Source organism: Diachasma alloeum, unplaced genomic scaffold (genome assembly GCF_001412515.2).
Source record: "Diachasma alloeum isolate Michigan unplaced genomic scaffold, Dall2.0 Dall_scaffold_00302, whole genome shotgun sequence".
Taxonomy (NCBI): Eukaryota; Metazoa; Arthropoda; class Insecta; order Hymenoptera; family Braconidae; genus Diachasma; species Diachasma alloeum.
The window spans coordinates 440,267-464,208 of NW_021680441.1; the positions used below are offsets into that span (position 1 = coordinate 440,267).

Consider the following 23,942-nt stretch of genomic DNA (forward strand, 5'->3'; position numbering starts at 1 on the left):
CAAGTGTCCTACTACACTTTGTTCTACTGATTGTTTTCCTTCGAGTTGATGCCGCAATTAGAGAACAAACGGGGCCTTATGGGACTTTCAATTTTTCAGCGACCATCAACTGCTTCATTCACCCAATTTTTTAATTGCCAGTTATGAGCCATCGTATCCCGGATATTGCAAATCTCCATTCATTCGTGATTGGAAATTTTTGGGCCTTACCATTAACCTCAGCGCAAAGCAATCAATAACTCATGAGTTTCCCTTACTCATTATCCGCAGGAAGACAACGTGCGGGTACTTTGGGCCTTACAAGATTCAGATCCAGAACTGAACACACCAGTCTGGCACGGTGAAAGGAAGGGTGCAAGGGCCCTGAGAATTCGTGGCGCTGCGCCAAAACCATCACCGCCGCATAATCCCGATATCAGGCACTGGGACGTCAAATTGAATCAGGTTTGCAATCAATTTCTGTTCATGAAATTATCGATAAAAAAAACCCGAGATAGGCTGTCTTCATTTGCAATCTTGATTACAGTTCGCTGTCGATGATAAGCAGGATACAATTTACTGGTGCAAAATATTCAAAGCGCCACCGTTCAATAAGAAGCATCACATGATAGGGGTGCGTACCGATGGAGATTAAAATCATGTTCATTTTTCTCTCAGATTATTAATTATTATTTATTGCTATGTAAATTTAGTACGAACCATTGGTGGAGAAAGGCAACGAAGGATTAGTCCATCATATGATACTTTACGAGTGCGCTTCGACGTCTCCAGAGCTCGGTAAATATTCGAGAATCAGCGGAAGTTACTGCTATGATCCAACCATGCCGAGAGAGTGGGAAACATGCATCCAACCGATTGTTGCATGGGCCCGGGGAAGCAAAGGTTCGATGAATTCTCTTTCTCCGATGAGAGATGTGTAGGTTAGAGATGTGGAATGATCGTCATTTTCCACATCTCGATAAATTTTAATTCACCGATGAGTTTTTTTAATTTTCGAATTTATCGAAAATCGGTTGTCTCACGGTGACTCAAAAAAAGGTTCTGAATTGATTCAATGATGACTAAAAAAATTCATTTGGGTGTCCTTTTGACCGAGTTCGAAAATGAAGATGATAGCAATAAGCGTTATTTTGATTTACTTGAAAATTATCAAAAATGTTACGTATTTTGAAAATCAGAATTCTGGGGATATTTTTGAATATCATGCTTCAGATGAATTCAATCATAGCTTAAAATGTTTGTTTGAATGCCGTTAAGTCGAAGTTAAAAGATGATTACGATGAAAGGAAATGACTCTACTGTAGATCAGTATCAGAATGTTGGACTGAAAAATTAATTTTCCCTTTGTCAGGTGAATGGTTTGCAGAACATGTCGGTATTCCTGTAGCTGAGCACAAAGAGGGTTCCTATTACATGTTGGAAGTGCACTATAACAATCCGACTTTACAAAAGGCAATCGATAGCAGTGGAATTAGGCTCCACCTGACCCCGGTCTTGAGACCAAATGAGGCTGGTATTTTTGTCGCTGGTGTGGCTGTTAGTCCGCTTCATCTAATTCCACCTAGGCAGAAGGAATACGCCACTGCAGGCTACTGTAGTCCAGACTGTACCAATAAGGTAAATATTTATGAAGGTTTTCTGCAGACGTGAAGAGTCTAATCTCAAGGTCCAATGTTTGGAATGAAGGTAAATGATAAGAAAGAGGGCCCCACCACCAAACAAACAAAAAGATTACGTAATGAGAGATAATCGGGGAAAATGAAGAATTATGTTCAAATCCAAAAGACCTATTACGGAACACTTTTGCCAAATATGGAACATCGCGCGCCCAATTACGGAACATTAGAACTTTGTGAGACGGTGAAAGGTCAGGAACCCGAAGTAATAAGGATATTTTTGTAGGAAAATGTCAACAAGTTCAGATTATAATTGAAAATTGGAATTGTGATGCAAATTTTATTATGGAAAGAAACTCTTACTAGTGAACAAACGTAAAAATGAGTAATGTCGATCACGTGAACACATAACTGGACTTTCTTCGTATATGAATTTGTCAGAACAATTTAACAAGGAATAGAAACATAAGTGTCATTATATTTTCAGCTTATCAATTATTTATGTACTTTTGACTGAACCACTTCGGCACGTGCCAAACGAAAACATCAGTGTTCCGTCGATTGGAAATGCCATGAGAACCCAACCCAAATGGCGGAACACCCATATATTTGTAGAAATAGGAACTTGCGGATAAAATGAATGCAAAAATATGAAAAAATGAAGCTTTTAGGATCAATATTAGTCTGGACTTACGACGTTTGATGATTATTAACCCAAGTAACTTCGTTCGGCACATTAGCGGTCACACTGTTACATCTAACTACTCACCTGTCGCAAAATGACTGAAAATGGCAGATGGCAGGGTTTATTTCCATTATTGATGGAAATAAACGGGTTCATTAGCCGTATCATATAATTACGACGATTTCTCTCCAGCTTTTCCCCGAGGATGGTGTCAACGTGATATCGGTGGTCCTCCACTCTCACCTCGCCGGTCGTCGGCTGAGTTTAAAGCACATTCGTAACGGCGAAGAGCTTCCACACATTGCCCACGAGAATCACTTTGATTTCGATTATCAGCAGTCGCACAGCCTCGATGAGGAAGTGAAGATCCTTCCAGGCGATCAACTGGTCACTGAGTGCGTCTACGATACTCATGATCGACCGAATCCAACGTTGGGTGGATACGCTGCATCCCAAGAAATGTGTCTATCTTTCGTTGTTTATTATCCAAGGACAGAACTCGCTGGATGTTATTCAATGACTCCGGCTACCGATCTATTCAAGACCCTTGGGGTCACCAACTTCAAAGGAGTCACTCTGGATAATTTGGAGAAGTTATTCCTGACTACAGGGTAAGAATCATTGCTTTGGGAAAATCTGGCAATTGTTCGACAATTTTTTCCAATCATTTTCACAAAAACGACATTTCCAACACTTTTTTTTACGTTTTTACACAGTAAAAAAATTCAGTGTTAAGGGGTTTCGTGTGTAGATCACCGGGGGTGAAACGGAAGGGAGTCTCATTGTTCTCGAGCCCTGATTCAATCGCTGAGCACGAAATTTTCCAATTTTCAAGTAACTATTAAAGTGTGCATTTCAACATTTTTTGAATATTGATTTTATTTATCAGATTGATTGATTTTTTTCTCATCACCTACGGGTGTCAAATAATTTTTATTGGATGTTATTCTAATTATTGAAGTAATATTATAATGCGTCTCGAGTTGGTAAACCTGTCGAGTGTTTTCTCTCTCTCAGTTCCATGGTCCCACCCATACCTTTCCCATGATGCTCAGACATTCGAATCACGCGCCTGCGCGTGAGGGCGTAATTGCCCCGAAACTCATAATTTTCCGAATGATTTGTTCAAATAACTTTCTGATGAAATCGGAAAAAAATCTGAAACTTATACCTGTTCTCAAGAAAGATTTGATTTATCACCCACTAGTTTTTCCTCAATAGTTCATTATTTTTTTGGGTGCCATGGAAATTTCCCTAATTGAGAGTGGGGTAACCTCGGAGGTTACAGCTGGAGGGGTTACAAAAACATCAAAATTTCATTATTTTTTTTCTTGAAACTGAGATCTGACGAAAATGTGCAAAAATTCTCAATGATGCAGGATACTTAGAAATTTCTCCCATGAATTTTCCAATTTGTTTTCATTATTTTGACTTTTCAACCGGAATATCTTAATTATAATCCGTGCGTCCACACCAAAAACGGTGTGGACCTCGAAACTCATCCTGAATCTTTTACTGCGTAGGGTTGAGGCAGTAACTCTTCCGACGATCGTTCAACAGCAACTTCCGGTTTATCCGGCGACAAGACCCAGTGAAGAAGTCGACGAGGAGATTATAAAAGAAACAGAGACAGCGATAAAAGCTATAAAAGAATTCACAGAACAGGTTACGGATGACAATGTCTTTGCGAGACTTGTTATTGAGGATCCGAAGGAATTTAGAGGGCGAACGTTGGCGGAACATATGTCGGCGTTGGCGTGGACTGACGAGTTGCTCACGAGGCCCATTGAAAATCGACTCTATCACGGCAGACACATGACTTTCTGCAGAAAGCGCGATGACAAATTGGCTATTGTAAGATATTTATTCGTGCACAAACAAAAAAAGTCCATTAGCTTTAGCAAAAAATTTAAAAAAAATCGCATAAAATTAATAATCAAAAGTGGGATTAATTTTAATCCAAAATATACTTAACTCCTTTAGAGGAAATATTTTCTAAAGCCTAGAATTTTTTTTTTATTTCCGAGGGGCGATCTTGCAAAGACGGGGACCAATTTCGTTTAGACTCAGTGAATTTATGATGTTTTGTCTTCCAGCCATCGGATATCCAGATGTTTCCAAACTTCACAAGATTACCAGAGAAGAATCAAACTGTCTGTCGCGAAAGAAGAACGATGTCATCAGGAGCGATCTCACTCTACACTCTCACAACTTTTTACATTTTTGCTTTGAGTATTTTCCTCTGCTGAAAGGAAGACTCTCATACGCTTCGGAGCTCCTCCAAAGCTCTCTTGTACATTCGGAAAATATCACAAAAAATGTTGTATTAATTGGCTCAAATTATTTATTTTTCTTGTATTTTACGAAGTACTGTTTTCGAATATTTTTTATCCCATTTTTCGTATGTTATCTTCAAACGATCGTTGGAAACTGATCGTCACACGTAGTGAGAATACCTATTCCTTGTCTAGTTATGATTATTTTGATATTACGTTATTCAATTTTTTTATTTCAACGGGATGAGAACTCTTGCGAGGTGCCAAAATTTTCTAAACATTTCGCAACCAGGCGAAATATAACGAGATAATATAATGAAGAAAAAATTAATTGACAACAATGTGTACATAATATTTATAAGATGTATTTTATAATTTTTAATGAGTTGAAAAATGAGAGCTTTTTGTAACGCATGTTTTTTTTCTATTTGTGTATAAAGAAATCATTCACCAGCTGAGTAGTGTCTTATTTTCGTCAATCCTCATCCAAAAATGGGTCATTCTAATCGACATACGAGTGGGAAATTGCATACACTGAGAGCAAAACAAACGAGTCTTGCTTGGGCCAACAAAATTGCTAGTTGAAAATTGCCAAAAAAGAATTTGTTTGGTTCGAATTTGAAAGTCTCAAACATGAATAATTGTTCTGCGTTCGACAGCAACGAAATATTTGGCTCAAGAGGCGGATAACAAAGATTTTTCGGGAGCAAAATACGTATGGGAGTATCGAATAACGAAGGAGTAGTGCTAGAAATGACATTTCTTGCGTGTACAGAGAATGCAATTTTTTTGAACTACTAAATCTATTTTTGCGACAAAAATTTTTCATTCCGGTGCACTCTCTGCATGTTTGGCACAAAAAAATCCTTTTTTAATAATTTTCAAAAAACTATTTTCTTGGCACAAGTAAGACTTATTTGAGAACTTTGTCGTTTTCCTCTCAGTGTAGTTTCTTTTTGCTAGTCAATTACCAATATGATTCCGAATCATCATCATGATTATTCTTATTATCCCTTTGTTCTATACAACCGATTGTCTTTTTTCGATTCTATCTCTCCCCTCATCCCTTCGATAAAATGTTAACAGAAAAATTTTATTTATACTTACATGAATGAATTTGAAACATCACATTTAAAGAAACCGTCAGAAAGCTCAGTTTCAGGGGAATTCGTGAAAAATTCGAAATTTTCAACAATCATCATAAAAATCAAATCGTCCAATGAAGCTATCGTAATCATCCCTTAACTTCGACTTAATGGCATTAAAACAAACATTTTAAGCCATGTGCGAGGACATCTCCGGAATTCTGATTTTCAAAAAATACGAAATTTTCATAAATTTTCAAATAAATCAAAACAACAATTGTTGCTATCGCCGTCATCTTCGAAGTCGGACAAACGGACAGAAGACCAGTTGCTCAATAATCGCAAAAGAATAACAAAAAACTTGAATTTCCCTCAGCCCTTGAACCAACTAAAAATAACCCCCGAGTGTTATCACGAACGACTCAGTTACAGTTTAATTTTCCACTCAGTTGAACGTTCCATTCAAAGAGTTACGTGCGGTTCTACACTTTTTCTGTTCAACCTTCAGGACATTACACACCCCTACGCGTCAAATTTACCGGGGAGGGTAACCCACGTCAGACCGGGAAGGAGCCCATGTGGCTACCGCTGATAACCACAGATTGCACTAGAATCGAATTATCCCCGGTTCACCCCAGGATGTATAAAACGAGCGTCGACGAGAGGATCCAGTACCAGAGTTGCTGGAGACGCCGGGAAGTGCACAACTATCTCACGCCGTCGGAGAATTCTCAAGTTTCCCACAGCAACCCGAGTAGAAGTTCCTAAGTTGTTGCCGAGGTGAGTGAAAAAATCTGTCTAATATAAATTCTTCAGATTATTTTTCCCAATCGGATTTCGACCAATCAGAGCGCAGTATTTGAAGCTACCCGGCAGTTTTATTTCGGATATTTCCTCCTAGCTTTTGAATATTTCGCAGTAGTTCTTCATTTTTTACCTGAATATTTCCCAGTAGCTCTTCATTTTTTCGGCTCATTTCAGATAGAATCTTATATTTGACAGTCTATGGAAATCGGGTTATTCTATTAACATAATTTCTTCAAATCTTCCCTGATTCACCTCCTGATGTTGTCCACTGCACTCTGCTTGGTCGAAATTCAATTGGGAAAAATAATCCGAAAAATACCCCTCGAGATTAAAAATTAATCCGGTATTTCCCTCAAGCTCCCCTGCAAACAAACCATCGTGCCAAGTTTTGCAGAAAAATCCCTCGGGCAAGCGCTCGGAATTTTTTAAACTGCAAAACTTGACACCCTCATTTACTTGCAACGAAGCTATCGGGAAATACTCGATAATGTTGAAGCTCTTGGGGTATTACTACTGATTATTTTTCCCAATCGGATTTCGACCAATCAGAGCGCAGTATTTGAAGCTACCCGGCACTTTTATTTCGGATATTTCCTCCTAGCTTTTGAATATTTCGCAGTAGTTCTTCATTTTTTACCTGAATATTTCCCAGTAGCTCTTCATTTTTTCGGCTCATTTCAGATAGAATCTTATATTTGACAGTCTATGGAAATCGGGTTATTCTATTAACATAATTTCTTCAAATCTTCCCTGATTCAGCTCCTGATGTTGTCCACTGCACTCTGCTTGGTCAAAATTCAATTGGGAAAAATAATCCGAAAAATACCCCTCGAGATTAAAAATTAATCCGGTATTTCCCTCAAGCTCCCCTGCAAACAAACCATCGTGCCAAGTTTTGCAGAAAAATCCCTCGGGCAAGCGCTCGGAATTTTTTAAACTGCAAAACTTGACACCCTCATTTACTTGCAACGAAGCTATCGGGAAATACTCGATAATGTTGAAGCTCTTGGGGTATTACTACTGATTATTTTTCCCAATCGGATTTCGACCAATCAGAGCGCAGTATTTGAAGCTACCCGGCAGTTCTATTTCGGATATTTCCTCCTAGCTTTTGAATATTTCGCAGTAGTTCTTCATTTTTTTACCTGAATATTTCGCAGTAGCTCTCCATTTTTTCGGCTCATTTCAGATAGAATCTTATATTTGACAGTCTATGGAAATCGGGTTATTCTATTAACATAATTTCTTCAAATCTTCCCTGATTCAGCTCTTGATGTTGTCCACTGCACTCTGCTTGGTCAAAATTCAATTGGGAAAAATAATCCGAAAAATACCCCTCGAGATTAAAAATTAATCCGGTATTTCCCTCAAGCTCCCCTGCAAACAAACCATCGTGCCAAGTTTTGCAGAAAAATCCCTCGGGCAAGCGCCCGGGATTTTTAATAGCTGCTGATTGTCTGTTCAATTTTTCAGGTTTCTGTCACGATCATGAGACGCACTAGGCACCACGTGCTGCCGGTCAAATCCTGGCAGTACATAGGTCTGATGATAGTGTCATTAGCTTGTTTGATACTTGGACATGTGTCTCGAGATCGAGAAGGGAGAGCTGGAAGTCTTGCAGGACCAGAGCTGAAGCATACTGCTCCGCATGAGTGAGTAGAATCGATATCACTAATATCTCGAAATCCTGTTGGCTCCTTTGTCTATTCTCGGGGGATCGAGGCGCGCGAGAGCGCGCCATCAGACCAGTCAAATTAAATAATCAAGCCAAAAAATTTGTTGTGACGACCCGATGTTCTGTTCATTCAAACGACGCATACACGTCATGAAGTCATTTCTCGAAAATTGTGTCACACGTAAATCCTCCTGTGATTGCAGAGTCGATGCCTGCCCTAATGACAACCCCTTCACTCACCGATTGCCTTCTGCCGTCGACCTGGCACCTACCACAGGATTCGACCCCCTCACTATGACTAGAGTCTCTAGATCGCTCGAGCATCTAGCGATTTCTCGAAATCCAGAGCGATCCCAGCGTGAATCGCGAAGGGTACTCGAGAGATCGGCAAAAGATGCTCGAGACATTAGAGATTCGCGCAACCGCATCGCTGTACATCGAACCGACACCCGAGACGTTCGATCACAGGAGAACCAAAGACTGACAAGATCACAAGATACCAGATCCGAGCGACGACAAGTTGCCAACCGCTTCGACGATCGTCGATCGGTATCCCTGGATCGTCGCACTTCAAGGAGCAACCGAATTAGAGAAAGCCCGAGCGAACGTCGAACCGATCCATCGAGGCTTCTGCAGCGCAGGTCTTCGGAAAGGAGATCGTCTGACCGCCAAAATGAGGAGAGACGTGTGGACATGCGCGTTGACCGCATGGCTCGATCCAGATCAGCCGACGCCGATCGGCGAGTTCGTTCCCCAGACAGGAGAGTTCAATCCCTCGAGCGGACGCGGACGGAACGTCGCACAAGCCCAGAAGTAGAAGCCCGAGAGCGTCGGGTGATCACCAGCCGACGGAGTTCAGAGCGCCGCGACGTGAGGTCTGACAACCGATTGGAACGCGCAGATGTCGCGAGATCCAGCACCCGCGGATCGCTTGAAAGGAGAGAGCTGTCTTCTGAGAGGCGTCAAGAGACTGGACGAAGGATCAACGTCAGGTCCCAGGAGCGATCCCGCGCGGACTCGCGAGTTCAGCGAGAGCGATCTGCGGAAAATCGAATTCAAGATTCTGAAGACCTTAGCCGATCGCGAAGAGATGTCGTACGATCTGATGAACGTCGTTCTGCGCGCAGTCGAGTCCGCCAAGAGCGATCCGTGGGACCGCGGATCGAGGCTCGAAGGTCTGCTATCAGATCTGACAACCGAAGATCTGTGGAACGCGTCGATAGCCGAGATTCAGAGCGCAGAGCGCGTCTTGCCGGCTCAAGAATTGACGCTCAACATTTCCGCATTCGGTCGGAAGACCGCAGATCGGCAGAACGTCTTCAAAACCGTCGCGAACAGCTGAGGAGGATTGACGCTTCAAGGACCGCGCGATCTGATGAACGGAAATCTGCCGATCGTGTTCTGAGTCGCAATCTGGACCGCCAGGAGCGTCTCGCGAGGGAAAGGCTGGATGTCCGGAGGTCTAGTGTGCGATCGGAGGATCCGCGATCTTCAGAGCGTCTCTCAAGTCGTAATTTAGAGCGTCAGGAACGTCTCACAGGGGAGCGAATTGCCGCTCAACGATTGACTGAGCGATCTGATGACCGCCGATCGACGGAGCGTCGTCTGAGCCGGACTTTAGAGCGCCAGGAACGTGTCATGAGCGAAAGGAGCGATGAACGACGATCTTCAGACCGCGTTCAGAGCCGTAGCTCCGTCCGCGAAAGAACCAATATCCGATCAGAAGACCGAAGATCCTCCGAACGCCGTCACGTCCAATCTCTAGAGCGTCAACAACGTCAGTCAGACCGAGTGCAGCCGTCAACCCGCCGAACGCGTTCCCATGAAGGAAGACAATCCGAATCCTCAGACACGCGGAGGGAGACGTCTTGGGTGAACTCTCTACGCCAGACCGCCCAAATCCCGCGTAACTCGCGGCTTTCTGATACTCAACGTCGTCAAGTCGAACGTGAGACGAGAGACGAGCGCAGAATATCACGACAGGATAGCAGGGAAAATGACAAAGAGAGACGGATTGCAAGAGCTGCTGAACTTAGAAATGCTGATCACAGCAGACGCAACCAAATCTACCTCACGACAGTACCTACTGTAATGGACAGCAAGGATCCAGCAGACAGTACTAATTACGAAGTTTTGCGACAGATTTTTGTGCTGGCACTCTGCACGGTTTATACCGCATCGCTTTTTAAGCAGAAAAATGGATATATCAAGTAAGGAATGGATGTATCAATTATTTTGGTAATCTTTAGGATTCAGATGACAATAGGTGTTTACTTTGTTGCAGAAATACTCTGACTCACGCAGCTCGTCTTCTCGCATGGTAAAACTATCAACTATTATCTACTGGAAACTTAAGAATGGCAGTCCTAATTAATGAATCTTTAATTGCATTCTGCAAGCAACTAATTAATCCCTCTTGTGAAGTTTTGACATAGAGCTTTGTAGAAGTTGTCTGCACCTTGCACAGCTAGAAGTAGAGTAGAACAGACATTTTTAGAGTAGTGTAGAGCGGAATATCTATTGACCTGTTACTCAATGTGCGCTGACTCATTATCTACCTTATTCCTCTGATGTTGTTGAAAATATTCATGTAATAAAGAGTATTTTTCGTGGCAACGTGTGGTTTTATTTGGTTGACTATTAAGAAGTCTTGAGGGTGAAAAAAAATACTGAAATGTGGAGATGAGAGATTTTTTTTGAATAATTATGAATTATTTTTTTGAAATTCAGCTAATTTCGTTATTTTTTAAATGAAAAATTACACCATTCATGTAAAATAGCCGGGAAAATGTTTCTGAAAGAATCGAGAATACATTTTGAATATTTTGAAGATAATTTTTCTGCCTATTTTCATGTGAATGAATGGCGCAAATTTATATTTTAAACACGACGAAATTAGCGGTGCAGGAGTCGAATTAAAAAAAAACTAATTCGTAATTATTATTGCACGGATGTTTTCAGAATTTTTGAAAAAAACTGAAACCTTTGTAGGTTTCAACAACAATGAGAACCTGAGAAATTACAACGCTCTCTAAAATCGAAAAAAATTATTGGTTCATGAAATCTGGACGAAAAAGATTGATTTATTCAAGATGAGTTTGTACATTATCTTGTAGTTTAAAGCTAAAAAGTGTCATGTAAAAAATGAGTATATTTCTCGTGCAATACTGAATATCTCAATGGAATTATTTCAAGATGATCTTTTCTTCTTTCCTTTTATGTCAATAAATTAGTGATGAGTGATATATACGATTTACGTATTCATGTTTTAATCATTATATTATACTCTATACAAAAAAAAATTCGTTGATTGTGATGTCTCCTACGACAAAAATCTGTTGATGTTACCTAACTACACGAATACAAGTTCCAATAATCGAAATGAGTTCAGTTTAATCTATTTACAGCGAACCATCTCAGCGAAAAAATATGTCTAGTACATTTCTTAAGATTTTGTTCTGTAATTCATGGAAGATTTGTTCATTACTTTTCCTCTGGCAAGATCTCAGCGACATTTAGAGAGACAAATTCATTAAAATAAATGCCAAAGTTTTTGGTCAAACTCCAGCGGTTAATATTATCTTTGGCAGTGACCCCAATCGATCATCTAATATGCATTATTCAAAATTACTTGCAATTTGTTTTTGGAAAACTACTCAGGAGTATCGATTGGACATCAGTAGCATTATTTTTTGGCTATTTGTAAAAATCAATCTCATTGGGAATGTTCAATATTTCGCAGGGCCACCGGAGCAGGAGTATTTGGGGTAACATTCGAATTTTTTGAGAGTGTCCAATATCACGAGTGTCAAACATCAAAATCGAAAAGTTTAAAGTCAAAATTTGAGATCAACGATGCATTTAACCCATTCCTATTGATGTTTCCTGATTACCGACTTCACAATCGCTTCATGGAATTCAACAATTAGATTTACCTCACCTGACTCTTGACAATGAAATCTCGAAATATTATTATTCTCATTTAACTTATGAAATTAAACTCTCAACATCGAATTTTCCTCCCAATTTCCATATCACCACTGATATTCCGCCAGCCCTGCCATTCAGACAAGATCAAAAGGCAGAAAGATTCTTTCGCAGGCTTAAAAACCCTCGGAATGAAAAATCCACTGTAAAATATCGTTTAAAAAAAGACTGCACATACATAGCCGATATTCAAACGCGTCAAGAACACCATATCACAAAAATGAAAAAGGTACTCATCTAAACATTGGCAATTTCCTGCAGCATTCCCAAAATATGATCCAACTCTTGTCGAAAATAACAAAGCTGCTTACTCTTTCCCTTCTCCCCTTTACAATCACGACACAGCGTCCTATTCCTCAGCAAATCTCTCACCAAATTCTGGAGAGTCATCTCCCGGCTCTCATGCCTCTGCTGAAGAATTGTAATTTTGTCCTGCAGTAACTGCAACTGCTCAGTCCCCGGTGTCGACAGGTACTTCACCTTCTCATTTAAAATTTTCACTTTACTCTCGAGATGCTCCCGCTCAACCTTAAGAACAATCACTTGCTCCTTGTAATCCTGGAGTTTGTCAATCTGCTCCTTCAAGTGCGAAATTATCGCGATCTGAGTGTTGATTTGACCCTGAAGTTTAACGACTTTTGAATCGCCAAATTTGACGCTGTACTCCTTAACAAGCGATGCTACCTCTCGCTCGTGCTCCTCCTGGAGTAAATTCAAATCGTGCAGTCTTTTGTTCTTCAGCGTCATATAATCCTTATTCATTTTGCTCAACTCCTCCTTCAATATTTCGTTCTCACCCGTCAATCGTTTGACAACCGAGCTTTCGCCATTCTCCGAAAACTGAAGTGGATCATAAAGCTTTTGAGAGGATCCCGAGAACTTCTGTCCATTCGACAAATGGCCGTTTAGGCAGACGTTTGAATTTTGATCACTTGTCTCCGGCCTCGTGCCCCTGAGCTTCTCCGTGTCCCCCGGGCGAAAGCTTCGACGATCATTCAACAGTCTCTCTCGCTCCTTCTGCAGACGGCGATTGGTCTTCTGAAGCTCTTGCACATCTTTCGTGAATTTTTGCACACTCTTGTCTTTGTTCGCAAGCTCGAGCTTCAGACCTCTTATTGTGGCGATCAAGTGTGCGTCCTCTTTAGGATTCTGAGACTTCAAGTTCGGCTTTCCGTTCCTCATCTCCTTGTCCGAAAATTTTTGAAGCCTCTCGTCATCTCGTTTCGCTTCGACACTCTTGTTCTCCGTGATTTTTGCCATTGTCTGCGTGCAAGTGTTGACGTGACTCTTCTGGGGCTTCGATGCAGCCTCTCGGAGCTTCTCCTCCAACTCAGACACTTGCGACGAGTACTTATCCTTCATTTCCGCGAACTTCTGCTGTAAATCTGACAGCTTCTCTTGACCAATTTCTTCCTTGGCGCGCAGTTCGCCCTCTAGCGACGCAATCCTGTCCTCCAAGAGCTTAATTTTTTCCAAATTTATGCGCTCGTGATCGGACTTTGCAGTGAGAATCAAAGCAGACACAGAATCCGGATTCTTGCGCTTCAGAATTCGCTCCATCTCCCGAACTTGGCGATTCAAATCGAGGATCTTCTTGTTGTCTAGAATCACTTGGTCCTTGAGCTTTTGAGTCAGGACTTTCTCACGTTCCACGTGACTTCTCGACAGTTGGAGCTTCTCCTGCAAGCTTTGCTCTTTAACTCGGAGCTCCAAAAGCTCCTTCTCTAGGGGTGTTATCGCCCGCTGGAACTCTTCAAATTCAGCATTCGTTAGTCTTAGCTTCTCAGTCTTCGATGAAAGCTCAACCCTCATCTCCTCCATTTTCCTTCGAGTCTCCATCTCCTCGGTTCTCATTGATTGAAGTCTATCAGTTATGAACTTATCCTTGGACTTCAATTGCTCCTTGAACAGGGTAAGCTCGTCCTGAAGGAGACTGTTCTGCTGTACCACATCGTCATGCTTGAGAACCAAATCCGAGTTCTTCTGACGAAGATCCGAAGCTTCCAAATTGAGCTTTAGAATCTCCTCCCGAAGGTCCTTGATGGTGTCATTGAGCTTCTCAACTTCACCCGAAGTCACTGGAGTGTCCTTAAACCTCTGCCTCTGCTCAAGATTCTTGATCTCCTCTTGTTGACGCTTCGTCTCCACCATTAGCCTCTTGTTCTCAGTCTCATAAGTTCTTATCAAGCTTTCCTGTCGCTCCAGTTCCTTCTCCAACAAGTTAACCCTCGTCTCCGTTCTCGAGCCCGGAATTTCCGTTCGCCTCTCGGTCGCTTCTTTCAAGGTCAGCTCATCAACTTTAGCTGTCAGAATGATGTTCTGCTTTTTCAGGATGAAAAGCTCTTCCTCGAAGGACTCTCGCATACCGTGAATCTGTTGTTTGTACAATTTCGCCTCGGCTTCGATCTGATCGCGCATGAGAGCTGTTTTGTGTTTCTCCTCGAGGTAAAGCGCCTCGTAATCGCTCTTTGAGAAGTTTCGACGATTGTCACCGCCAGCCAGCGTGCGCTTTATCATCGTCTCGGGGGTTCTACCGCGGGTTGTCAGGGGCTGCTTCTGAACGGTGGGTTTCAACGATAGTTTGACCTTGGAGGAGGACGTCTGGAGGGGCCTCGAAGGGATTTTCGGATTTTTAGTGACAGTTCTAGAGCCGAGGGGGGGTTTTTTGAGGTTCTCGGGGGGTTTGGGGTTCCTCACGTCGTCCAGGGAGGATCGGAAGGACGTCATCGGGTGTGGGAGTTGGTCGTAACTTCGCGAGGGCCCCAGGGGCCCCCAACGACCTGGAAACTTCCTGTCTGGAGGCTTCGGAGGTTTGGACCCTCTCGACGAGCTACCGACCTCGGCTTTCGAGCTCAAGTTCAGGGAAATCGTCCCGAAAATCTCGCGATCTCTCTCCTCATCGCCAGGAGTTTCGCGGGAATTTCGGGGGGTGATCTGCGGTGAATTCTTCTGGGCAATCTCCACCGATTTTTCCGCCATTAATTTTGGAATCGCGTCGGCAAACAGCTCGAGTCTGGGGGTGAGGCCAACTGTGTACAGTTCAGTCTCGGAATTGGGGACTTTTCGGATTTCTGCTTTGGTCGCTCTGTCTCGACTAGAGTTTCTGGACAATGCACTACCTCTTGTTGATACTGACTCTCGGGACTTGCCGGAGCGCTCGTTGCTGGCGCTGGAGTCGGAATCAACAATTTCGTGGGAATTTTTTGGCCTCTGAACTTTTGTCAGCTCCTTTTTTAAGATCTCTGTGATCTCTTTCTCAGGGAAGATGGAGCTTTTTGGATCGGTTGGGGGGCTCGCGATGGGGTCAATCTGGTGGGAGAAATTTTTCGAGCCCTCGAGGTCAGACTTTCCCTGGAGGATTTTTAGGAAATGGGAGAAGTCCTCCTGACCAAAGCTCGAGCTGCCGGAAAGTCCTCCCTCCATTTTCTCCTTTGACTTTTTCAACAAGTCATCGAAAAAGTCTTTGTCGACGTCGGTTATCTCTTTTTGGAGATTGACTTTGTCTTCCTGGGACTTTTTTAAGGACTTGAGGTCTTCGGAATTGGAGTGACGCTCTATGGGATCGTCGAGATCGGAACTACTCGACACCTCGACTTTTTGATCTTCGAAGTGTTTCTTCTGGAGTTCTAGGGGTGTTGGGGGTTTCAGGGAATTTGGGGCCTCGTAGGTTACGCGAATTTCCGGGCTCGAGGGCCGCTGTCTCTCGCTCCGCGGACTCTTTCGCATCTTTTCACTCTCTTTGTGAACTTGTTGCTGAATGAAATTGAAAATATCGTCTTCGAGTCTTTTGGCACGAGCTTTGGAGGCTTTTGAATTTTCGGGAGACGGCATCAGGGTTTCGGAGCGAGAGGAACTTTTTGATAGGCTTACGTTTTCACGGACTAATTTTTCAGCTTCTTGCAGGAGCTCTTCCACTGACTTCTCCTCTTCGGTGTGGTTTTTCGAAGAGGTCAGGGACTTCGTGCGCTCCGGAGCAGAATTTGGGGACAACGCACCCGCTATTTTACTCATCTCTTCGAGGAAACTGCCGATGTCTTCGTCAGTTGCGTCTGGAAAATGTGACAGGATATTCATTTTTCACTTCGGTGAAAAGGAAGAATTTTGGAAATTGAGAATTTTATTGGTAAAATGAGTCAATTTTATTTTGTTAAATATAAAAATTTGCGCCATTCGTGTAAAATGGGCGCAAAAATTATTCTTAAAATGGTTAAAATGTATTCTCGATTCTGTCAGAAACAAATCCCAACTTTTGAGGACAATTTTTTTTTAAACATACGACCTTTTTCCAAAATATTTCTCCAATAGTGGAAAAATGAAAAAAAAATTTCGATTATTCCTACGAAATTCCGATATTTTTTCTACAAACTAGAATTTTGGTTTCTCAGTGTATGAAATTGCCTCCTAAGTCGATTCAACCACTCCAACTAATTCAATGAAAACATGATGAAAAAAAACTGTGCGATACGTACTCTCGAAATCTTCAGGATATTTATCGAATGCAGTAGACGCCAAAATATCACAGAGAGTATCATCTTTGTCCCTCCCGTCTGCCTCCTCCTTATGCATCACCTGCAACCAAAAACAAATCAATACTCTTTCTATTTCCATCCTTAAATTCGAAACAAAATCGAGGCATTACCCTGCAATATTTTTCTTTCTCCAGGAACTCTCGCATGGACGAAGTGCCTTCTGGCGAGTGAATCGACTTGGCCTCTGATTTTCTGGACGACGAGGACCCAAGTCGAGTTTCTGGACGTTTCAACCACCATTTTTTTCCCCCATCCTCTGATCGACCGGATACTGGATTAATATCCTCAGGAGGTTTTGGAATTTCCTTCAGACGAACTGAGCATTCGCCCAGACTACGACTGATGGATGACGGCATAGACTCTTCCTCGCTGATTGTCCCCTAAAATTAAATTCAACTGTCGATCACACGAACGAAATTGTGATAAAAAACACATGTTCTCAAAGAAATCTTATTTGAACCGAATAAATCGCAAATTTCAAATTATCAAGAATGAAAAACTTCGTGCTGAACATTTGAAAATTATCGAAGAGGATTTTTGGTGCCAAACATGTAGAGAGTGCGCCGGAATGAAAAATGTTTGTCGCAAAAATAGATTTAGGGGAGACTGGGGTAAAATGGACACTTTAGACTTTTGTTTTAATTACTCATAACTCAGAAACAAATTTATCAATTCAGCTCAGTTTAGGCTCATCACAAAGGGAAAGAATTGCTCTTTGCAGTGGATAAAAAATTATTAAATTTTATCAAAATTTCAGCCCGTCATTAACATTTTAAAAAAAGTCAAAAGTGTCCATTTTACCCCAACCTCCCCTAGTAGTTCACAAAAAATTTTATTCTCTGTACACGCAAGAAATGTCATTTCTAGCACTACTCCTTCGTTATTCGATACTCCCAAACGTATTTTGCTCCCGAAAAATCTTTGTTTTATGCGAAACAAGGGATAGTAGTTTTTCATTTCGGCTGTCTAATAATCACAGACAACAAATGAACCCTTAAATGAAACAATAAAAATGATATGATAGCAATCTTGTAACTTGGGGATAAAATATTAGTTGATAAATTTTCCTCTATAGAGATGTTTTCATCCTGAATCCGCCTCTTGAGCCTCTTGAGCCAAATATTTCGTTGCTGTCAAAAGCAGAACAATTATTCATGTTTGAGACTTTCAAATTCGAACCAAACAAATTCTTTTTTAGCAATTTTCAACTAGCGATTTTGTTGGCCCAAACAAAACTTGTTTGACGTGTTTGTTTTTCTCTCTCAGTGTCAAGTTGAGATTTTTTACAACACCTTCAGCATTTCTACTACTCAATTTTCCATCTTTAATAATGAAGTAAAAATAGACAATGAGTTATGTAAAAATGTTCCCTCCGAACCCCCTGGATCGGCTTTTATCACTTTAAAAACATTTCTGAAGGTCAATTCTTTTTTAGGAAAAACCACTAGCAACACATTATCGACAATTGAAATTTCGACAGCTCTCGGAACGATTGATTTCACAGTTCATTGAGGTTATATAGAAATCTTAATTTCTGAGTACTCACATCTTCGGCCAGTGCCGTATCCTCATTATCTTCCGTCATTTTAGCACTTCGGCTCAATTATTTGTGCAAAAAATTGGGAGTGAATGACCGCAGGATCATTATTACGGCGTCGTTTGACATCACTTTATTTGTTTGTTTTTTTCTGCGAAGAACCACTGGGTCGGGCGCGCGGGGGGGAGGTCGTGGAGACATTCCTTTTTGGACACGTTCTAGGGAACTAAATTATTTGTGGACACATTCCCGGATAGGGAGATTCTCATCAGGTGGTTAAAAAGGACTCGGTATTGGAGATATCTTCAGGAAATGTCTTACCAGTCGACATTTTTAGTGCAGCGGGACGGTGAGAGATGGCGGGATTATTCTCATTTCAAGCGGAATTACTATAACTGAATCGAAGTGGCCGTCGGGCAGGAGCAGGGGAGAGTGGGGTAAAACGGCCCCTTTTGATTTTTTGAAAAATATTAACAGCTCATTCAGTTTTAAATAAAATGGAATATTTTTTTTCCATGGAAACTTCACTTCTTCCTGTTTAAAATGAGCCTAGACTGATCTCAATTAATGAATTTGTTCCTGAGTTATGAGTATAACAGAAAAAGTCAAAGGGGCCGTTTTACCCCACTCTCCCTTAATATAACAAGTTGAATCAGCCAGTGGAGAAGTAAATGAGCTACTAGAAACGAGAAAAGGTTTTATACGGTGCATTTAGAAATGACGGCGATCTTTTGAAAGGTAATCATCAATTTGGTAATCAAAAATTTGCTCTGCGTCATATTTTTAATTTTTTCATGTGTGAAGTTTATATCAAAATATATCTAAATGGCCTGATTGTTGATCATGAGAAAAAAAATAGTATTTCTAAATTTTTTTAACTCACAAGTTATTCTTCACTTCTCAAATGTCAATTTTTTCATATTTCTCACACGCAAAAATGATCAATTCTTGCTTCTCAGATTTTCATAGGGGAGGGTAGGGTAAAACGGACACTTTGGACTTTTTTTAAAATATTCATGACGTGTTGAATTATTTATGAAATGGAATAATTTTATTTTTCAATTGAAAAACAATGATTCCTCTTTGTGAGGAGCTGAGAGTGAGCTCAATTGATAAATCTGTTTCTGAGTTATGGATATTTTTTAAAAAGTCAAAAGTGTCCATTTTACCCTACCCTCCCCTACATAAATTCCAAACTCTACAAAATTCATGAAAATTCTCCAGTTTCCGAAATAATTCGAGAAAAACCTTGAAGATCTCCGGTTATCTGGAAACCTGTGAAATTTTCCGAAGACGTCGAGAAATTTTTTCAGTTTCCTACGAAATGAACTAATCACCCTCCCCCATTCTTCAACAGTTACAGCTTTAATCAGATGATTTTAAAAAGTAAAAAACAGAATTAATCGAAGATTAAAAATTATTCATTGATGTTTCACTCTTCATTCTCTCAATCCTCTTCAAGTCATTATCAATATCTACAAAACACCAAGAATATATAAACTTTAACAAATTCGATTCCTTAATTTCCACAACGAATAGATGAGCGCGCGCACAGATCTCGTAATTTATTAGAAACCCTTCATCCTCCTCCGCAAAAAACCAAAATCTCCAAAAACCTTGAAACATCGTAATTGAAAAAAAATTCTCTAAGTCCAACCCCGCGACCCCCTCCTCCCCCTCCATTCCCCGGTCTCTGTAATACATGTCCTCTCTCCGTCGCGCACTACCAGGCAACCCCACTGTCGTACAACGCCATGCGCGCGGGCGTGCGCAGCAGTGGCGCTCGACTCCCCTGACCAGCCCGCAGTCTCGTTGAGTTTCGCTCCGTGAAACCTAACCGCAACATGTCCGACTCCGACATACCTCCCTCATCATCTCCACCCCCTTCCCCTGAATCCCCAAAGCCATCACCTCCCGCGAAAAAGCGTCGAAAAAATTCAGTGGAGGTTCACGTGCACGACAAACTGAAAGCCCTGCAAAAGATGAAGCAGGGCTGCCCTCGCCACATAATCGCGAAGGAGTTCGGTGTCCATTTGTCGACAGTCAACGGTTGGATAAAGAACGAGAAGGCCCTGGAGAAATGGGCGTCTGAGCACAACGGAGTGATGCCAACGGCGGTTAAAAGACTAAAAAAGCCAGTGCACGAGTTGATAGACAGAGCCATGTGGCTGTGGCACAGAGAGCGAAGTGCAGCAGGATGCACCTTCACAGGATCTAGCGCCCAGATTCAGGCGCTTCTCTTCCGCAATCAGCTGGGAATTGCGCAGAAGTTCGCAGCGAGTCAGGGATGGCTGTCAAAATGGCAGAGGCGTTACGGCGTGAAGTTTACGACGCAGAACGCCACAACTAGCGCCACATCGAGCGCCGATCGCCCATTGGCGGACGAGACGATTGCGGACAAGTATAGAGCCAAGTTCGCTGGGATGATCGAGGCGGAGGGACTGATGCCGGGTCAGGTGTTCTTCTGCGATATGATTGGCTTGAACTATCGGCAACTGCCGGAGCTCGTGATGAATGTGAAATGGGCCCCTGAGGGCCATCCGCAGAAGCAGCTGAAGGAGAGGATCACCCTGATGGCCTGCAGCAATGCCTCGGGCACCTGCAAGTTTCCTCTGGTGATTGTGGGCAAGTTCCCCAAGCCGAGGGCTATTAAGGACATCATGAAACTTCCTGTTTGCTACAGGAATCAGATGAGCTCCTACGTCACTGGGGGAATCTTCAGAGATTGGTTCAACCAGGAGTTTTGCCCCACTGTTAAGGAGTTCTTGGTCTCCAGGGGCATCCCTCCCAAGGCTGTTTTGTTCATGGATAATTGGCTCTCGTTGCCTCAGGAGATGAAGAGCCAGGAGGTCAGGGTGGAGTTCCTACCTCCTGATACTACGGCCATGCTGCAAACTTTTGATCAGGGCTGGATGAGGAATCTTAAGGTGTCCTATCGACAGCAGCTTATGAAGTTTATTATGGGGAGTGTTAATGCTGGGGGTTCTTTGGATGAGGCTATGAAGAATCTTACCATCAAGGAGGTCATCTTCTGGGCTTCTAACAGCTGGAGTCAACTGTCCAATGAGACGATTCTCAAGTCTTGGAAACCGGTGAGTCGGTTGGGTGCAGGAATTCCATTTTGGGGGGCGGTGGGGGTTGGATTATGATCCAGAGCTTCAGTTTTGGGGATTTTTGGTGGAGAGTCTTGGTGAGATTGGTAGCGTTTTCTCGTTTTTTGTCAGGTAGCTTTAGTTCTCTGGGGACTGCAGTGGTAGAAAAACTTCTAATTTTAATCGATGACTGATTTAGGGGAGGTTGGGGTAAAACGGACACTTTTGACTTTATTTTTAATGATAATGAGGGGTTGAAATGTTGATCAAATTTGGTAATTTTTTTTTAATACATAGAACAACTCTTTCTCTTTGTGATGAGCCTACACTGAGCTCAATTGATAATTTTTTTTCTGAGTTATGAATAATTTTTAAAAAGTCTAGTGTCCGTTTTACCCCATCCTCCCCTACATCGAATTCCCGTGAATTTTCTTACTGGAAAATTCGTTAATTCCTGGAATATTCACGGAAATTATCATTTTCAGGTTTTTATCATAATGAAAATTATTGAAAATTGTGAGAATTCAGGGAACTGTTGCTTTGATTTTTCAATGTATTGAATATTCTATTGAATGTGATGTTTAATCATCGCCATGGGTTGGAGAATTCAACAGAAAATTGAATTTTGTTGAATTCATGGTCAATTGAATTTAAAGTCACAACAAGTCATGAATTGCGTGAGAAGAATTTGGAAAATTAAACGGATAATCCAGCTTCTTTGAATTTATATTTTGAAAACAACTATATTTTTTTAATAGATTTCTTATGGAGAAATCATGAAAATTGCAACATTTTTTAAATTCTGAGTGATTTGTTTTCCAAAAAAAAAGCTAGTGTCTTTAAAAAATTTTACCAAGCAATCAATTTTATATTAATAAAATCAATCGAAAGAAAAATTACCAAAATTCTCCGGTTCTGAAAAAGCAGAAAATTTCAAATCCATTCAACATAGCGAATCTGCAGCTTGTCATTTAACAACCACTAAAATTCCAAGAAATTTGTAACATCAAAAGTCCGTAGAATATTTGATTATTTGAGAGAATTGCTATTTTTTATTACGAACTTCTTTCAAAAGAAAATTACCTACAAAACGAAATAAGCCTAATTCCAAAGAAAATATTCTCCCCCAAAATTTGTCATATAACTTTCGAAATAAGTAATTCATATTTATTTAATTTCAGCTCTGGCCCCAAATTTCAGGCGCTAATCCTCCCCAACATCACGTAGACCTCGACGAGAATGCACAGGAAGTCCAAGTGAAAGTAGAAGAATGTGAGACAGCGGACAGCTCCACTGGGCTGTTCCACCAGAATGAAATAGCCCTGATGCGTGAATTCTGCGAGACACTGAACAGAACGAACGCGTACCGAAGCATCAGCGTCGTCGACATTGAGAATTGGCTGCACCCAGCAACGAAGCTCACCGAGGACGAGTGCCTGGACGAGAACGAGATCGTGCAAATTATCATGGAGGAGAACGAGGCGAATCAGCAGATTGAGACTGCAGCAGTCGATCCCCTCGGGGAGACAAAAACGACCCTCGCAGAGGCGCAAGCCAGTCTGAAGAAAGTCATTGAATACTGCTCGTCAAATTCACATTACTCGAGGGAGCAGCGATTGTCACTGATCGCCATTCGTGACATCATGAAGACTGAGAAAAACATCCTAGCTCCTGTGGCTTCTGCCCCAGTACCTGAACCTCTGCCATTTGATTTTGTTGCTATCGCCGATGACGAGGACTGTGAATTCACAATGTATGAGAGGTAATCAAGCGATATTTATCAACGATGAAGAATGGCTTTGGTTCCTATAATTTTTGAGGGGCGAAAATCGAGAAATTAGAGACGAAGCGAAAATAATTGAGGATTTTTAGGAAAAAAATGAGATGGGGAGGTGGAACCTGCCTCATTCCACTGTAAATAGTATTATTCAATAGTTTGTAAGATCATGGACAAGTTTTATTCATTAAATCGACGATTTTGTACAGTTTGATTAAAAATGCTAGTGTTTTTTTTTTGAAAAGCCAAAATAGACTGAGGCACAAGCCAGCGCACTGGCAGTGCTATGACTGCTGTCAGTGCATGAACCTCCACCGTTTTTTTTTTCGATTTTGCTATTGGCGAGGATGAGGGCTGTGAATTCAACGTGTATAAATGTAACCCTTGAATAATGGTTTCTGTTCTCATAATCGTTGAGGAGAGAGAATTGAGAAATTAAAAATGAAGAGAAAGAAATGTAAGAGCATTATGAAAATGTTGAGATGTGAAGGTGGAAAGTGTCTCATTCTACAATAAAATAGTATTATCAAATAGCTTGTAAGATCATAGACAAGTTTCAATCATTAAATGAAATGATTTTCTACTGTTTGATTGAATTGAGGTGTTTTATTTATAATCCGGTCTAATTTCCCAATTACAATGTCAATAATGCGACGAAAATCGCCTGATGACGTAATGGCGTTTGACGAATAGGAAATGTCCGTAAAATACTATTTTACGGATAACGCGCTGAAAAAAGAATTAGAGACGTTAGAATTTTTTAACATCTGTCATCAAACTTCATTCATTTTTGATGATTGAGCCATTACGTAATGCACTCCAAAAGCATTCCAAAACTAAAGCTCTTTTTCGTGAGTCTTTGGGATAGTTTGACGC

General features: G+C 41.4%; 4 protein-coding genes across 4 annotated transcripts in view; 3 read left to right on the plus strand and 1 right to left on the minus strand.

Annotated features, from left to right (window-relative positions):
- LOC107039650 (MOXD1 homolog 1) overlaps positions 1-5,030 on the plus strand; it is a 19,415-nt gene extending 14,385 nt beyond the window's left edge. Inside the window, exons 3-9 of the mRNA XM_015259398.2 lie at positions 271-444; positions 527-613; positions 693-882; positions 1,352-1,617; positions 2,494-2,912; positions 3,825-4,155; positions 4,398-5,030. Coding sequence (XP_015114884.1) covers positions 271-444; positions 527-613; positions 693-882; positions 1,352-1,617; positions 2,494-2,912; positions 3,825-4,155; positions 4,398-4,550 — 1,620 coding nt within the window. The 3' untranslated portion in view covers positions 4,551-5,030. The remainder of the gene's footprint in view (positions 1-270; positions 445-526; positions 614-692; positions 883-1,351; positions 1,618-2,493; positions 2,913-3,824; positions 4,156-4,397) is intronic.
- Positions 5,031-6,350: 1,320 nt separating this feature from the next.
- LOC107039651 (apical junction molecule) lies at positions 6,351-10,760 on the plus strand. The gene is made up of 4 exons (XM_015259399.1): positions 6,351-6,442; positions 7,943-8,121; positions 8,348-10,354; positions 10,429-10,760. Exons 2-4 carry the CDS (start codon positions 7,958-7,960, stop codon positions 10,466-10,468), a joined length of 2,211 nt encoding a protein of 736 aa, XP_015114885.1. The 5' UTR covers positions 6,351-6,442; positions 7,943-7,957; the 3' UTR covers positions 10,469-10,760.
- Positions 10,761-11,207: 447 nt separating this feature from the next.
- LOC107039653 (centrosomal protein of 162 kDa) lies at positions 11,208-18,393 on the minus strand. Its single transcript, XM_015259401.1, has 4 exons — positions 18,207-18,393; positions 16,771-17,040; positions 16,601-16,700; positions 11,208-16,180 (listed from the first exon to the last, which is right to left on the minus strand). The coding sequence occupies exons 1-4, from the start codon at positions 18,243-18,245 to the stop codon at positions 12,369-12,371; spliced, it is 4,221 nt and encodes a 1,406-aa protein (XP_015114887.1). The 5' UTR covers positions 18,246-18,393; the 3' UTR covers positions 11,208-12,368.
- A 1,602-nt stretch (positions 18,394-19,995) lies between these two features.
- LOC107039662 (jerky protein homolog-like) lies at positions 19,996-23,930 on the plus strand. Its single transcript, XM_015259413.1, has 2 exons — positions 19,996-21,289; positions 22,471-23,930. The coding sequence occupies exons 1-2, from the start codon at positions 20,042-20,044 to the stop codon at positions 23,053-23,055; spliced, it is 1,833 nt and encodes a 610-aa protein (XP_015114899.1). The 5' UTR covers positions 19,996-20,041; the 3' UTR covers positions 23,056-23,930.
- Positions 23,931-23,942: the final 12 nt, after the last annotated feature.

Coding starts and splice junctions, on each gene's coding strand:
- LOC107039651 (XM_015259399.1), top strand. CDS start 7,958: ATGAGACGCACTAGGCACCACGTGCTGCCGGTCAAATCCTGGCAGTAC. Junction 8,122..8,347: donor AAGCATACTGCTCCGCATGA/GTGAGTAGAATC, acceptor CTGTGATTGCAG/AGTCGATGCCTGCCCTAATG. Junction 10,355..10,428: donor CAGAAAAATGGATATATCAA/GTAAGGAATGGA, acceptor ACTTTGTTGCAG/AAATACTCTGACTCACGCAG.
- LOC107039653 (XM_015259401.1), bottom strand. CDS start 18,245: ATGACGGAAGATAATGAGGATACGGCACTGGCCGAAGAT. Junction 17,041..18,206: donor ATACGGCACTGGCCGAAGAT/GTGAGTACTCAG, acceptor ATTTAATTTTAG/GGGACAATCAGCGAGGAAGA. Junction 16,701..16,770: donor AGAAAGAAAAATATTGCAGG/GTAATGCCTCGA, acceptor TTTTGGTTGCAG/GTGATGCATAAGGAGGAGGC.
- LOC107039662 (XM_015259413.1), top strand. CDS start 20,042: ATGTCCGACTCCGACATACCTCCCTCATCATCTCCACCCCCTTCCCCT. Junction 21,290..22,470: donor TTCTCAAGTCTTGGAAACCG/GTGAGTCGGTTG, acceptor ATTTAATTTCAG/CTCTGGCCCCAAATTTCAGG.